The sequence below is a fragment of the Schistocerca piceifrons genome, chromosome 8, assembly GCF_021461385.2.
Source record: "Schistocerca piceifrons isolate TAMUIC-IGC-003096 chromosome 8, iqSchPice1.1, whole genome shotgun sequence".
Classification (NCBI taxonomy): domain Eukaryota; kingdom Metazoa; phylum Arthropoda; class Insecta; order Orthoptera; family Acrididae; genus Schistocerca; species Schistocerca piceifrons.
The window spans coordinates 156,308,211-156,324,527 of record NC_060145.1 but is presented as its reverse complement, the minus strand read 5'-3'; the positions used below and the strand labels follow the sequence as shown (position 1 = coordinate 156,324,527).

The window sequence follows — 16,317 nt, the reverse complement described above, 5'->3', positions numbered from 1 at the left end:
TTTCCTTATAACATTAGGCTTGTGCAGGTCAAATTTCCTAACCATTTGCAACCTATAGTGCATAAAAAAAACTGCTAATCTATGAGCTGATGTGCTGGAGAATGTGAATTCTGCTGAAACTATTTCATTATCTGTGTGACTCTTAGGTACTGCAACATATGACCTTCCCTGTAATACTGTGAAAATTATAAGAAATAAAATAGCAAAAGCGCTGCAGAATTAAGCCTGTGGTCCGTGAAGATCACGGAGTGTAAAGTAAATTATCAGGATGGAATTCCAAATGTGCACAGGAGCAGGTGAGGGGGACATGGCTTGGACCATAGACAAACGGTAGAAGATAAATTGCGAACGCCACAAGTACTTTAATTAACAAATTGATTCTACAGAATGAATTATCCCTTAAGGAAGAGCATAATATGTCGTATCAGTAATTCAACATCACAGTCTTACACACTGAAGCGCCAAAGAAACTGCTGCAGGCATCCGTATTTGAATACAGAGATATTTTAAACAGGCAGGATACCACGCTGCGGTCAGCAACGCCCATGTAAGACAACAAGTGTCTGGCGAAGTTGTTAGATCGGTTACTGCTGCTACAATGACAAGTTATCAAGATTTAAGTAAGTTTGAACGTGGTGTTCTAATCGGCGCACGAGCGATGAGATGCAGCTCTCTGAGGTAGCGATGAAGTGCAGATTTTCCCGTAGGACCATTTTACGAGTGTATCGTGAATATAAAAAATCCGGTAAAACATTAAATCTCCGACATCGCTGCAGCCGGAAAAAGATCCTGCAAGAACGTGACCAACAACGACTAAAGAGAATAGTTCTACGTGAGCGAAGTGCAACCCTTCGCTGCACATTTCAGTGCTGGGCCATCAACAAGAGTCAGCGTGCGAACCATTCAACGAAACATCATTGAAGGCCCAAACGTGTACCCTTGACGACTGCACGACACAAATCTTTACACCTCGCCTGGGTTCGTCAACACCAACACTGGACTGTTGATGACTGGAAACATGTTGCCTAGTCGTTTCAAATTGATCGAGCAGATGCAGGTGTACGGGTGTGGGGACAACCCCATGAATCCATGGACCCTGCGTGTCAGTAGGGGACTTTTCAAGCTGGTGAAGGCTCTGTAACGGTATGGGACCCCTGATAAGTCTCGATACGACACGGACAGTTGACATGTACGTACGCAACCTCTCTGATTAGCTGCATCCATTCATGTCTATCGTTCATTCTGACAGACTTGGCCGGTTCTAGCAGTACAGTGCGACATCCCACGCGTCCAGAATTGCTACAGAGTGGCTCCAGGAACACTCATCTGAGTTGAAGCACTCCTGCTGGCCACCTGGCTCCCCAGACATGAACACTGTTGAGCATATCTGGGTTGCCTTGCAACGTGCTGTTCAGAAGGAATTTCCACCCCCTCGTGTTCTTATGAATTTACGGATAGCCCTGCAGAGTTCATGGTGTCGTTTCCCTCCAGCACTACTTCAAACTTCAGTCGCGTCGATTCCACGTCATGCTGCGGCACGTATGCTTGCTCGTGGGGTCCCAATGCGATATTAGGCACGTGCACCAGTTTCTTTGGCTCTTCAGTGCATATCGACACACATTAGTTCCAAAATCCATACTACCATCCGTACCAATATTATTAAATACTAAAGTAACTCTATCTGTTACATTTTCAATGCAGAACTGCTGAATCGATTGAGACATAGGGATCATAAATTGCTTGTATCCACGGATGGGTGAACTAAAAACTGGATGCTGGCCTCCACATGGTCTTCGAAATCAAATGGACCACAAAAGAATTCAAAGTCATACGAAAGGAAACGCAACACAGGAAGATCGTTCTTCCATAGCTTTGAAGTATACGTACATTCAAGCAATTTGAATGGAACGCGAATACCTCAAGGAAGCTGTTACCAAATTCTGTGATGCAGAAGGCTGAATGCGTCAGTCTCGAAACACGTAAGACAACCGTCTACTACATCCATTCGACGAAGAGAAGGAACAAGAGCAAATCTTTTTTCGAACACATGAAGTTCTATAAAACGCATTTTCGTGTGTCGCGTCCCGATCGGCTATCGTAGGACTTATCGTGAAATATTACGCGGTGCTTTGGAAAGAAACGCCTCGCTAGCAGACGAATCTGCGAACGGGCAAACATCCTTTGAGGAACAAATGACACTTGATTGGTGCGCGACAACTGGAAACGGCAAAAGCAGTTGTATTTCAACATTATTCGGACACTGTCGTATGTCATTTGTCTTGCAATTAAGTGTGCCCTTTCCTGAAACACCTCGATTAACTCTTATGCGGTGGAATAGCTGTACTGTTCCTGCGGTAGAGAAGTCGGAGATGTTTGCAGGTTTGTCAGCTGGCACTGGCGCTGCAGCCTGAAATACCGACACTGACCTACTTGTTGCCACCCTAACAATGAGAGTTTCGCCCCGCAGACAGAGGTCTTACGCTTCGAACTACCTGTTACATATGTCTGATCTCGCTTTGTTCTACTGCGTCTAGTGTGCGCCTAGCCTGCCTCTAGCGCGGTACCTGACCTTACCCTCTCGTCTCGTGTCCGCAGGTTCCAGCGAGTGTCCTTTCCGGCGCTGGAGTGCCGGTTTCGCGCGCAGACGCAGCCTGACGTCATCCTGCGCGGCCTCGTGCAACCACCGGACGACCACTTCACTTGCCGCTTCCGCTACCGCATCAAAGGTGAGCAGTTACTGCTGCTGTTATCTGATACAATCATAGGTCAAAATGTAATGATAAGTATCGGGAATGAAATTCAGTTGGCAAACTCATTGGTTTCTGAGGTCTTTTGGGAACATCCTCTATTAAAAATATAGATGAATAACATGTTATCGAGTAAATACCAACAGATGAGGAGAATCTACGAATCGGTCTTTGTAGGATGTAATAAACAGATTTGTTACGTACAAAGAGCATAGACTTGCGTGACGCGGTGGGAGCCAGACCTGTTTCGAATGTTACTGACCATGACACGACCTAGGCTCGCATTTTTTTTCATTTTATCAGTGTTGACTATTTCTGTGTTTCCAGCACCTGGAACAACTTGAAAATGACTGATCGTCGAAATTAAAGTATCTACTGCAGTGACAGGGAGACTTTTTCGGTGCAAAGTTAAATAAAATCAATTTGCCATTTCTCGAGTGCAGCAAGCCACATACTAGACGGGACTAACGTGATGGAGTAGACGTACGTAACTTTAATCCATCCATCACGCACAATCGTACACCATGGAAGGAAGCACTTGGAATGCAGAACAGACGATATGATGGGTACCTTCACGTAGTCATACCTCATGTCTGTAGGACGTCAAGGCGAGAGTGTAATCGACCAGCGTTAGTTAAATGACGTTGCAGGATTAAAGGACTTGACTTCGTACATGGATAAGCAAAAGGAAACGTAAAGAAGTCGAGAGGCTGTATTAAACTACGCCCGCACACACAACGAGTATCATGTTTCCGAGACTGTTCGTACAATTAATGGAAGTAAGTTAACGAGCTGTACAAGCTCCCAAATTGGAAGAAACGTGGCTACTCATGTGGGCGATGAGCCCTCAAACATTATTCGTCCAGTTGTACGTCAGTTAGGTGTCGTGCACACTCCTGTGCAAAAAATTAAGTTGGAACAACATCTGGAGCTGCAGCTTTACTACTCACTGAACGAGCTAGCCGGAATTCCCACCGTCATCAAACATCGCGCCACGTTAAGTGTGTGTCACAGCCGTCTGTGGGTGATCCTTATTTCTCCTGTGTGCATACAGTCCGTGGACGTAGTCTACATCACCATCGACGCAGTCATGCACGAACAGCTGAGACTTGCCACACTGCAGTTGCAAAGGGCCACCAAGGTAGATGTGCAGAGAATTTGTGGGTGAGCACTGAAGTGTCCCAGCTTGTGGCACTTTCACAGTAAGTCAGTTGATAGCACTCAAAAATCAATTTATTAACAAAATCAGTTTATGTTCACAAATATAAGTTCTGAGATCCTTAGCAGTTCAAAACAAATAAGGAAAGACCTTCTTGAAAATACAGGAATGACTTCTTTGACAACTTAAAGTTCTTGGGAAACAACACAAGTAAATCTCTGCGTGAGACTATCTTCTGAAAAGTTCTCTTGCAAACGCAGCAGATTATCTTCTTACACATCAATAGTAGGCAGAAATTTAAAGTCCCATCTCACGAGCAGTACAGGGAGGTCCAGCATCAGAGTCCGCGGTCGGAGCAGCGGGTCGCGATGCGCGGTGGTCTCTACTGGCAAGGGCGACGTCGAGTCAGGGCGGCGGCATATCGCTAGCGATCTTCTAAATCGCTCTGAGCACTATGGCACTTAACTTCTGAGGTCATCAGTCCCCTAGAACTTAGAACTACTTAAACCTAACTAACCTAAGGACATCACACACATCCATGCCCGAGGCAGGATTCGAACCTGCGACCGTAGCGGTCGCGCGGGTCCAGACTGTAGCGCCTAGAACCGCTCGGCCAGCCCGGCCGGCGGCGATCTCATAATTCTGTTGGTGCTCGCCGGGCGAGGGTGGTTATACCCGCGTGGCGGATGACTACCAGATAGCTGTTGGTCTAGCCGTGTGGGCTCGGATTGGGTGAGGAAAATGGCGCGGCGGGTGCAGCAAAGGGTCTGTAGACGTGGCGTCCTCTACTGCTCTTGCGCGCGCCTTCTAAACTAATCTGTTTCCTGCGGGGCAGGCGAAGTTCGGTTTACTTCGACCGGTGCGCCTGCGGAGCTACAGCGATGACCCGCACAGCGCTGCTACATTGCGGGTTGATGACCTTGCAGGGGACACCAGAAACACAGCAGGATTGGTCAGTGATTGGTTAATACGCCGGGATATGCTTTCTACCGGTTTAAGTACACCAACATACACTGTGTCTGTGAGAGGAACTGTCCATCCGTAGTTCATCTCCTTAGATCATCGTAAGTAAACGTGTTTCCATCATGATGGAGCCCTTGCCCATCTTACCTGTGGACGCCTACATTAGACGGTTCCCTGTAAGACATACAGGAAGAGCAGACTCTGTTTCGTGGCCAGCTCGTTCACCTAATCTCGCATCACTTGATTTATTCTTGTGAGATTCATGTGCAGCGTTTACGTACGAGGGACCGTTGAAACTTAAGGGGCTACCCTGGCAAGAATTATCGCTAAACTTGACATTTTATTGTTCAACACCAGGATTACTCAAACGAGTAAGACCCAGCTTTGCGTTTCTGTGTCAAGCATGCGTAGAAACTGGGAGAGCCCACGTTGAGCAACTGTTATGAATGTAGTACCTTATGCGAACAGTACAGCTAAATAAATCTGTTACAAAAATGAATATATTACAACACCAAAGATAAATTTGTAATTTTCTCAATTTCGCTTTCGCTTTTGAATCAGTAGTTTTCGGACCTCTGTTTTTTGTATCAGATTGATACATTTGCCCTTTTCTGTCATCCCTAAAAGAGCATGCCAACACCACAGAAACACCCTGTACATGATACACGATATTGACTAGGTTGCATCCGTCTTTGCTCCCATGACCTACATGTGACACCTTAAGAATGCTCAGGTGGATCATTACATCGCCTTCTCATTCATACGATTTGGTTCTTTGTCATGTTGAAATTCTTCCCCATGAAGATGATCAATCGTAGTGATAGAATGCGATGAAGTTTAGTTGTGCCTGTTTGGATATTACGAGAACCCTGTAGTTCTAGTAGTGTATTATCATAAGAGCAGGAGTCAGATTTTCTTATTTTCTTTTTCGTGATATTTGTTTTTGGTAATACTATATATGGTAATACTATAACGTATAGAAAGTATATTTTTAAATATAGTTCATTATACACCAATAAGTGGATTCTCTGTGACTGCAAACAATAAATCTGTTTCCAGAATGAGATATTCACTCTGCAGCGGAGTGTGCGCTGATATGAAACTTTCCTGGCAGATTAAAACTGTATGCCGGACCGAGACTCGAACTCGGGACCTTTGCCTTTCGCGAATCGAACTCGAGACCTTTGCCTTTCGCGGGTTCCCTTTACTGCTTGCTCAATGTAGAGATAGAATAACATGAAAGAGGCACTGCAATCCTGTCTCGCTCTCTTCTGAACTAATGCCTCCCTTTCAGTTTCTTCGACCCTTATAACAGCAGCCTGATTTTTGTTCAAACTGTGCATGCTTTTTTTTCATTTGTTCGTTATTGATCGTTGTGTTAGGTCGTTGCGGACGTCGCAAGACATCCTGTTCAAGTTCGGTGGTTGATCCTTCCACTCAGTTTTTTTATTACAGAGGCCAACCGGCTCTCTGACCGAACACGATGAGCTACCGTGCCGGCGTCTGAGCTACCCAAGCACGACTCACGCCCCGTCCTCACAGCTTTACTTCCGCCAGTATCTCGTCTCCTACCTTCCAAACTTCGCAGAAGCTATCCTACGAACCTTGCAGAGCTAGCACTCCTGGAAGAAAGGATATCGCGGAAACATGGCTTAGCCACAGCCAGGGGGATGTTTCCAGAATAAGAGAGCTCTCCGCGATATCCTTTCTTCCAGGAGTGCTAGTTCTGCAAGGTTCGCAGGAGAGCTTCTGTGAAGTTTGGAAGGTAGGAGACGAGATACTGGCAGAAGTAAAGCTGTGAGGACGGGGCGTGTGTCGTGCTTGGGTAGCTCAGGTGGTAGAGCACTTGCCCGTGAAAGGCAAAGAAAGGTCCCGAGTTCGAGTCTCGGTCCGGCACACAGTTTCAATCTGCCAGGAAGTTTCAACGTTGAAACTATCTAATATATATATCTACTATCGCCCCACGTGCCATATGCCGTCATCTAATTAAAATCGACGTGTTCTTACCAAGTGTACTAATTTTCTTCTCCAGCAATGTAGATATGGAAGTAGGGTGTTAATTAAAGCAACAATCTCCGCAGTCGCTTGGTATTGCATTCTATAAACATCAACATACATCACCTAGACTCGATGAAACTCAAAGCAAATGAATTAAAGTACACTGCGACAATAAAATAAGAAACGTGTCAGTCCGGCGTTAGACTGCCACTTATCACTAACCAACTTTCGACCACTTAAATATATGTTAGACGTTAAAATATTTCTCTGATATAGAGAAATTTTTCTGGCTATTGCCAATCTGTATTTTGTATCCTCTGTACCCTGGGTATCGTCAGTAGTTTTACTTCCCAAATAACAAGACTCATCTACTACTTTTAGAATATAATTCCCTTATACAATTCCCTCATAGTCGCCTGGTTTTATTAGACTAAGCTCCATTCCCTTGTTTTAATTTTATTGATGCTCATCTTATAATCTCATTTCAAGACACTATACATTCCATTCAACGGAACGTCCAAGCCAGTGTCAGAAGTACAGTGTCATAGACAAACCTTAAATTCTTTATTTAATAGCCCTGAACTTTAATCCCATTTCCAAATTTTTTTCTTGGTTCCCTTTACTGCTTGCTCAATGTAGAGACAGAATAACATGAAAGAGGCACTGCAATCCTGTCTCGCTCTCTTCTGAACTAATGCCTCCCTTTCAGTTTCTTCGACCCTTATAACAGCAGCCTGATTTTTGTTCAAACTGTGCATGCTGTAACCTTTCCCTCTCTGTATTTTGTCCCTAATACCTTCAGAGTTTCAAAGCGTGTATTGCTGTCAATACTGTCAAAAGCTTTCTATAACTCTAAATCCTTCTTCAACTTATATTCCAGGTTAAGTCATATGGTCAGTATTACCTCGCATGCTCCTAAAATATTCTGGAACTCAAACTGATCTGTAAGGATCGGCTTGTACCAGTCTATCCGGAACAATAGAAGTAATTAATATGCAAGTAAATTAATGCAATTAATGTCACCATCCTACGTCGTCATCTCCCTGTGTCACTGAGTACACATACACACCTCGCAGAGCCAACACTGCTTCATTGGCTCAGTAAGTTGTGTGTACGTTTCGCTCTTACTTGCCGCTATCGTCCTCAGGTCAGGTGTTGGGCGCCCTGCTGCGCTACCTTTCGGCGGCCTACATGCTTCCCTTGGACACGCCACCTGCGAGTCTACCGATGCTGACGCTGCGACCATTCGCGTGCGGCGCCGGTGCCGGTGACGACGCGGACGTCGACTTCCTGGTGACGGGGCCCAGAGGCCGCTCGGCGGGCTGCAAGTTCTCCTCTGGTGACCGCCAAAGCTCCGGCTGATCCTGTGTCTGGCATCACCGTAATCGCTCAGACTGTGACTACAGGCTGCGTTCTTCTTGCACGGTCTTGAAAGAAACTGACAGTGTAAATCCCGTACATCAAGACTCATTAATTTATTTACAAACTCGTTTCACGTGGAGGATCATTCTTAGTTTATGAAAGTGCCACTAATTATATGCGAATGGTACCACAACCACAAATGGGCGATTTTCATTTAAAAAAAATACTTACTATTTACCGCTGCTGTGATAGAACACTTCTTGTAAACACTGCTGCATAGCTTGTGTATTTAAAGAACAAAATCACAAAACCCGTAAAATCTGATGTAGTGTGTATTTATTTCTCTACAACCAGTTTAGATCAAGTGACTATGCACAGGTCACCTATATAGGAAGAGAAACATGTAAGAAATAGTATACAGTGTGTCAAAATAATTAATATTAACTGTTCTCCGTAGCAGATACGAATACCATTACATCGGTTAAAGGGATATTCCTTGGTGTCACGTACATATGTAACTGTCAGTTGCAACATCTAAATGAAGTAGTTAAAAATACAATATATGTAAAGACTTTAAAAACATAATATATGTATACACGTTGTAGATACAAATGTAACTCGATTATTTTAATATTTTGTGTACTATTTTATTTTTTATCTAGTATGTGATATGTCTTATGTCTTTATTCTTACTTCTATTTTGTGACGAAGATATCTAAAAAATATTCTTATCGTTTACTTGAGTTCTACTTGCTCTCTCAAGCTGCGCCTCTTCCCCCTCCCTCCTCCCCTCCTCACCACCCCATCCAACCAGCGGTCCGCTATAAGTTTGGTCAGTGTTAGTTTCCTTCCTTAGTCCCTAATTTTATTTTGACGTTGTATTACAAATCTGTCTCATAATGTCTTATTATTATGTAACTTCATCTATGTTACTCAACTTTGTTACAGCCACTATCCGATTATACACGATACAATCGTGTACTAAGTGACGTAATATGTTGTTTTCATTAAGTAATTGGGGTGCATTTTTCGTATTTGTACTCTATGTTCGTTTTTTGTCAATTTTTGATTACATCGTTTTTCTAGGAAAGCGTGAAATAACATGTATCCCTAGTTTGTTGTTGTTACTGTGATCTTCAGTCCAGAGACTGGTTTGATGCAGCTATCCACGCCACTCTATCCAGTGCAAGCCTCTCCATCTCCGAGTAACTACTGCAACCTACATCCTTCTGAATATGTTTAATGTATTCATCTCCTGGTCTTCCTCTACGATTTTTACCCTCCACGCTTCCCTCCAATACTAAAGTGGTGATCCCTTGATGCCTCAGAACATGTCCTACCATCCGACCCTTCTTCAGTCAAGTTCCGCCACAAATTCCCCTGCTCCTCAATTCTATTCAGTGCCTCCTCATTAGTTACGTGATCCATCCATGTAATATGTTCGGCATTCCTCTGTAGCACCACATTTCGAAAGCTTCTATTGTCTTATTCTCTAAATGTTTCAGTTCCATACATAGCTACACTCCGTACAAATACTTTCAGAAACGACTTCTTGACACTTAAATCTATACTCGATGTTTACAAATTTCTCTCCTTCAGAAACGCTTTCTTTTCCATAGCCAGTCTACATTTTATATCCTCTTTATTTTGACCTTCATCAGTTATTTTGTTTCCCAGATAGCAAAGCTCACTATTACCTTAAGTCTCTCATTTCCCAATCTAATTCATTCAGCGTCACCTGATTTAATTCGACTACATCCCATTATCCTTGTTTTGAGTTTGTTGATGTTCATCTTATATCCTTCTTTCAAGACAGCGTCTATTCCATTCAACTGCTCTTCCTGCTCTTTCGCTGTCTCTGACAGTGTCGTCGACAAACCTCTTAGCTTTTGTTCCTTCTCCATTTATTTTAATTCCTACTCCAAAGTCTTCTTTTGTTTCCTTCACTGTCTGCTTATCACACAGCTTAAAAAACTCCCTTCTCAATCACTGCTTCCCTTTCATAACCCTCGACTCTTCCAACTGCCGTTTGGTTTCTATACAAATTGTAAATAGCCTTTCTCTCCCTGTATTTTGCCCCTGCCACCTTTAGAATTTGAAAGAGATTATTTCAGTCAACATTCAAAAGCTTTCTCTAAGTCTACAAATGCAAGAAACGTAGATTTGCCTTTCCTTAACCTGTCTTCTAAGATAAATCGTAGGGTCAGTATTCCAGCATTTCTACGGAATCCAAACTGATCTTCCCCGAGGTCGGCTTCTTCCAGTTTTTCCATTCGTCTGAACCAAATTCATGTTAGTATTTTCCAACCGTGACTTATTAAACCGATAATTCGATAATTTTCGCACCTGTCAACACCCGCTTTCTTTGGGGTTGGAATTATTATATTCTTCTTGAATTCTGAGGGTATTTCGCCTGTCTCATACATCTTGCTCACCAAGTGGAAGAGTTTTGTCATGGGTGGTTCAAAATGGCTCTAAGCGTTATAGGACTTAACATCGGAGGTCATCAGTCCCCTAGAACTTAGAACTACTTAAACCTAACTAACCTAAGGACATCACACACGTCCCTGCCCGAGGAAGGATTCGAACCTGCGACCGTTGCAGCAGCGTGGTTCCGGACTGAAGCGCCTAGAACCGCTAGGCCACGTCATGGATGGCTCACCCAAGGTTATCTGTAGTTCTAATGGAATGTTGTCTACTGTCGGGGCCTTGTTTCGACTTAGGTCTTTCAGTGCTCTGTCAAATTCTTCACGCAGTACCGTATTTCCCATTTCATCTTCATCTACGTCCTCTTCCATTTTCATGATATTGCCCTCGAGTACATCACCCTTGTGTAAACCCTCTATATACTCCTTCCACCTTTCTGCTTTCCCTTCTTTGCTTAGGACTGGTTTTCCATCTGATCTCTTGATATTCGTACAGGTCCAAAGTTCTCTTTATTTTTCCAGTAGGCCGCATCTAGCTTACCCCTAGTGATATTGGCGTCTACATCCTTACATTTGTTCTCTAGCCATCCCTGCTTGGCCATTTTGCATTTCCTGTCGATCTCATATTCGAGACGTTTGAATTCCTTTTTGCCTGCTTCATTTATTGCACTTTTACATTTTCTCCTTTCATCAATCAAATTCAGTATCTCTTCTGTTATCCAAGGATTTCTACTAGCCCTCGTCTTTTTACCTACTTGATCCTCTGCTACCTTCACTATATCATCTCTCAAAGCTACCCATTGTTCTTCTATCGCATTTCTTTACCCTGTTCTTGCCAATACTTCCCTAATGCTCTCTCTGAAACTCTCTACAATCTCTGGTTCTTTCAGTTTATCCAGGTCTCACCTTTTAAATTACTACCTTTCTGCAGTTTCTTCAACTTTAATCTACAGTTCATAATCAATAAATTGTGGTCAGAATCCACACTTGCCCCTGAAAATGTCTTACAATTTAAAACCTGGTGCCTTAATCTCTGTCTTACGATTACACAATCTATCTGGAACCCTCCAGTGTCTCCAGTCCTTTTCCACGTAAACAACCTTCTATCATGATTCCTAAGCCAACTGTTAGCTATAATTCTTCTTCTTCCGTATCCGGATGCAACAATTATATCTTCCCTTCCCAGTAATTAGCAACGTAGGTTGCTTTGTCATTGACTTTCAAAATATCGTCTTTGGTGCATGTTATAGACATATCTGGGCAAATCAATAGGTGGTCCAAGTCCTGTATTGCTCCGCATTCACACCTATCGCTATCACTGTAGCCCATTTAAATAGGTTTGATTTGCACCCAATTACTCCAGTGCGCAGCCAGTTTAATGACCTCCAAGTTGTAAAAGGTAGTTGAAATCCTGCAGATCCCTCCTCAAGTAGTTCCATTGTGGAGTGTGGCACCATTTCTTCCCAAGGAGCCGGCCGAAGTGGCCGTGCGGTTACAGGCGCTGCAGCCTGGAACCGCAGGACCGCTACGGTCGCAGGTTCGAATCCTGCCTCGGGCATGGATGTTTGTAATGTTCTTAGGTTAGTTAGGTTTAACTAGTTCTAAGTTCTAGGGGACTAATGACCTCAGCAGTTGAGTCCCATAGTGCTCAGAGCCATTTTTCTTCCCAAGGAGATAGCCGCCTTGCGACGGGCTTGGTGGCGAGCTCTTCAGTAGTTTCAATGAAACTCCTGCAGGATTTCAGCCGGACACGTTGTTTTTGGTGCATATGCATCGGGTGTCGAGGATCATTCTTTTGTTTTGATCTTTCGATCTCGGCGGCTACTTGTCTGCGTATAGTGGGTGGTGCTATGCCTATGATGGGATAAATTTTGTCTCTGGGAGTTAGTTTGAGGCATCATGTTGCAATACGTACAGTTTCGTTTACGGCGACGTCAACTTGCTTAGTGTGAGCAGAGTTCCTCCAAACTGGCGCCGCGTATTCCGCTGCTGAGATACTCAGCGCCAGGCCCGTGGTGCGCAAAACGTGTGGTTGAGCTCCCCACGATGAACCTGTTAGCTTCAGCAGTATGTTGTTCCTGGCACAGAACGTTTTTTAGTGTTGTGACAGTGCTGCTTAAAAGTAAGCCCTCTGTCCAATGTTACTCCCAGGTATTTTGGGCTGTTTGTATGCTTCAGCTCTTCCCCTTGTCACATGACTCGGAGTTTCCGTTTGGCTAGTTTGTTCCTAAGATGGAAGGCGGATACTTGAAATTTACTAGGGTTTGGTTTGAGGTTATTGCCTTCGTAATAGGCAGCAAGTTCTGTTAAGGCTCCTGTGAGATTCTCCTCCACTTGTTCAAAGGTTTTATCCTGTGTGGCCACTGCTGCATCATCGGCATAAATGAACATTCGTGTCTGGTGGCTGATGGGAAGGCCACTCATATAAATGTTAAATAATATTGGAGCCAAGACACTACCCTGTGCAAGTCCATTTTTCTGTGTCCTCCATCGGCTGTTTTTAGATTGTAAGGTTACATAGTAGCGTCTGTTCTGTAGCATGCATTGCACGAACATAGAAAGGGTGTAGTCCTTAGTGACATTATACACATTCTGGGTAAGCAACTTATGGTTAACTGTGTCATATGCGGCACTGAGATCCAGGAATGCGACCCCAGTTACTTCTCCTCTCTGATAGCCGTCTTCGATGTACAGTATGAGATTAAGGATTTGGCCACACCATGATTTTCCTGGTCGAAATCCAGCTTGTTCGTTAATGAGGGCTTTGTCCACATAATCAGCTATGCGTTTGGGGATCATTCGCTCCAGCACTTTAAATAGATGACAAAGCAGCGAGACAGGCCGGAAATTTTTAGCTTCAGCTGGGTCTTTTCCTGGTTTTAGTAACGCAACAACCCGAGCTTTCCTCCACAGTTTAGGAATTTGCATTGTTGTAATACAGTTATTCATTAGCTCTAGGATCCATACTTGTACTCTCGGTCCAAAATGTCTAATTTGCTCAGATCTCACATAGTTGAGGCCAGCAGCCTTATTATTTTTCAAATCGTTGATGGCGTCTTGTAGCTCCTGAATGCAGAACGGGCGAGCTAGGAAGCTAATCTCCTCATTCAATTTTCTTTTGAATTTGCCATTCCTGATCTTCCTTTTAGTTTTTCCGTTCATGAGCAGTTGGTGAGCTATCTGATCTGGTGTAACTTCACTGTAATTTGGTTGTGTTTCTGTTGGGTCGTTGCTGAGACTTTTGAGCAGTTTTCATGCCTTCTTGCTGCTGTGCTTCATGTCCGTCTCTTGTAGGAGGTTGCACCGCTTTTCCTTTCTCGCTTCGGAGATACCAAACATCAGTACCTCACCTGCCTGGATCGTTTCCTCTGAGAAGGGGTCTTCATTGTAAAGTTCTACATACTTTTTCAGAGCTTCCTTGCTGCTACCATTGAGTCCAGCAATATACTGAGTGCGGCACCCTCTAGGTATGCGCCGTCGAGAGATTTTCTTGACGAGGTCTATAAAAGTTCCATATGATTGTACTTCTGGTTTAATTTCCAAGGTCTCCGTATCAAGGTCCTCTGTGAAGAGTTCCCAATGAGCTGTTTTGAAGTTGAAGCGTCTCTTGAAGGGAATTACATCTGATTTGATTACTGCCGTAATGCAGCAAGTTATTGCTCTGTGTTGCTATCTTGGAATTGGGTCCTCGATTTGCTTTACAGTTTGCAGGGATACCTTCTCGGAGACAAAGATGTTATCTGGATTATATCCTCGTTTCCATCTTCCGCCGCTAAACGATGCAGGAAACTCTGGGTCATGTATCAATTTCAGTTTAGCCTGGTCTGCCCAGATCTCCAGCATTTCGCCATCGTCATTTGTCTCTTTATAGCCCCATGCGAGACCGTGACAGTTAAAATCTCCTAGTACAACTTTAATGTTTTTTGATTGGAAATTTCCAGGCTCCGTAAATTTGAACCTCGCACTGGGTGGTTTGAACACGGATGTTACAGTACATAAATGTAGCTCAATAGTTAACATTTCTATATTTTCATTGCAGTTCAAAGCACAGGAGCATACGTCTAAGTTCGGTTTCACAAATATAGCACTTCCGTACCTTTCGTGTGGTCTCTCAAGAACTAATTTCATGCCCTGTATTTTTGGTCTGTGGCTATTTGGTGCTCTGTGTGTTTCTTGTAACACTAAAACATCAAAGTTGTTTCGTTTGCACATGTCAGGTAATAAAATTTCATTATTTACAGATAAGCCTTCAGTATTGTAGGAAGTTGTCACTAGTGATGGTCTTGATAAAGGCCTTTTTTGGGGCTCTTCGGAGAGTTGTTTTGGCGTCTTTGGTTTTGATGCTCTGGTGTTTGCAGGATTTGCCGACTAGGTCGTTTCCAGGGGACGCCCGATTGCTTGTTGTTCGTGTGGTGAACGCAATCTTCGTGGAGGATCCTGCAGCGTCCCCCAGCTATAATTAGGTTATGCTCTGTGCAAAATTCTACCAGGTGGCTTCCTCTTTCATTCCTTATCTCCCGTCCATTATTAACCTACTGCTTTTCCTTGTCTTCCTTTTCCTACTATCAAATTTCAGTCCCCTATGACTATTAAATTTTCGTCTCTGTTAAGTATCTGAATAATTTCTTTTATCGAATCATACATTTCTTCAGTTTCTTCATTATCTGCGGAACTAGTTGGCATATAAACTTGTACTCCTTTGGTAGGCGTGGGTTTCGTGTCTATCTTGTCTACAATAATGCGTTGACTATAGTGTTCGTAGTAGCTTATCCACGTTCATACTTTTTTATTCATTGTTAAACCTACTCCTGCAATATCCGGACTTGATTTTGTATTTATGACCCTGTATTCGCCTGACCAGAAGTCATTTTCCTCTTCCCACCGAACTTCATAATTCCCACTATATCTACCTTTAACCTATGCATTTCCCTTTTTAAATTTTCTAATCTAGCTGCCCGATTAAGTGATCTGACGTTCCTCCTTCCGATGCGTAGAACGCCAGTTTTGTTTCTCCGGATAACGACAATTCCTGTCTCCGCCCGGAAATCCGAATGGGGGACTATTTTACCTCCGGAATATTTTACTCATGAGAACGCCATCATCATTTAACCATACAGTAAAGCTGCATGCCCTCGGGAAAAATTACGGCTGTAGTTTCCCCTTGCTTTCAGTCGTTATCAGTACCAGCATAGCAAGGCCGTTTTGGTTGATGTTACAAGGCCAGATCAGTCAATCATCCAGACTGTTGCCGCTGCAACTACTGAAAAGGCTGCTGCCCCTCTTCAGGAACCACACGTTTGTCTGGCCTCTCAGCAGACACCCCTCCGTTGTGGTGCACCTATGGTACGGCTATCTGTATTGCTGAGGCACGCAAGCCTCCCCACCAACAGGGGGGGGGGGGTCATCCTCCGTTTATATCATTTTTATCGTCAGGTAGATCTGATGATGGCAGTCTAGTGAAACGCGTAGTTATAAGAAGTCAAGATGCTGTCAGGAAAATTTTGGGAATAAATGTATCATGCTCAGAATCTTCTACAAAGAATTCCTGTCTTCCAATAGAGTACCTATCGCATATACATGCGTCCATTACCTTGTACACTTGTATACTAATCAGTAAGTGCAAAAACTGAAAGTCCATTGCACTGTTCTGCATACTATCTCA

General features: G+C 43.7%; 1 protein-coding gene across 1 annotated transcript in view; it reads left to right on the top strand.

The window, feature by feature from the left end:
* Window positions 1–8,851, top strand: part of LOC124711871 — an 82,651-nt gene extending 73,800 nt beyond the window's left edge. The window contains exons 4-5 of the mRNA XM_047242109.1: window positions 2,596–2,726; window positions 8,015–8,851. Coding sequence (XP_047098065.1) covers window positions 2,596–2,726; window positions 8,015–8,229 — 346 coding nt within the window. The 3' untranslated portion in view covers window positions 8,230–8,851. The remainder of the gene's footprint in view (window positions 1–2,595; window positions 2,727–8,014) is intronic.
* Window positions 8,852–16,317: the final 7,466 nt, after the last annotated feature.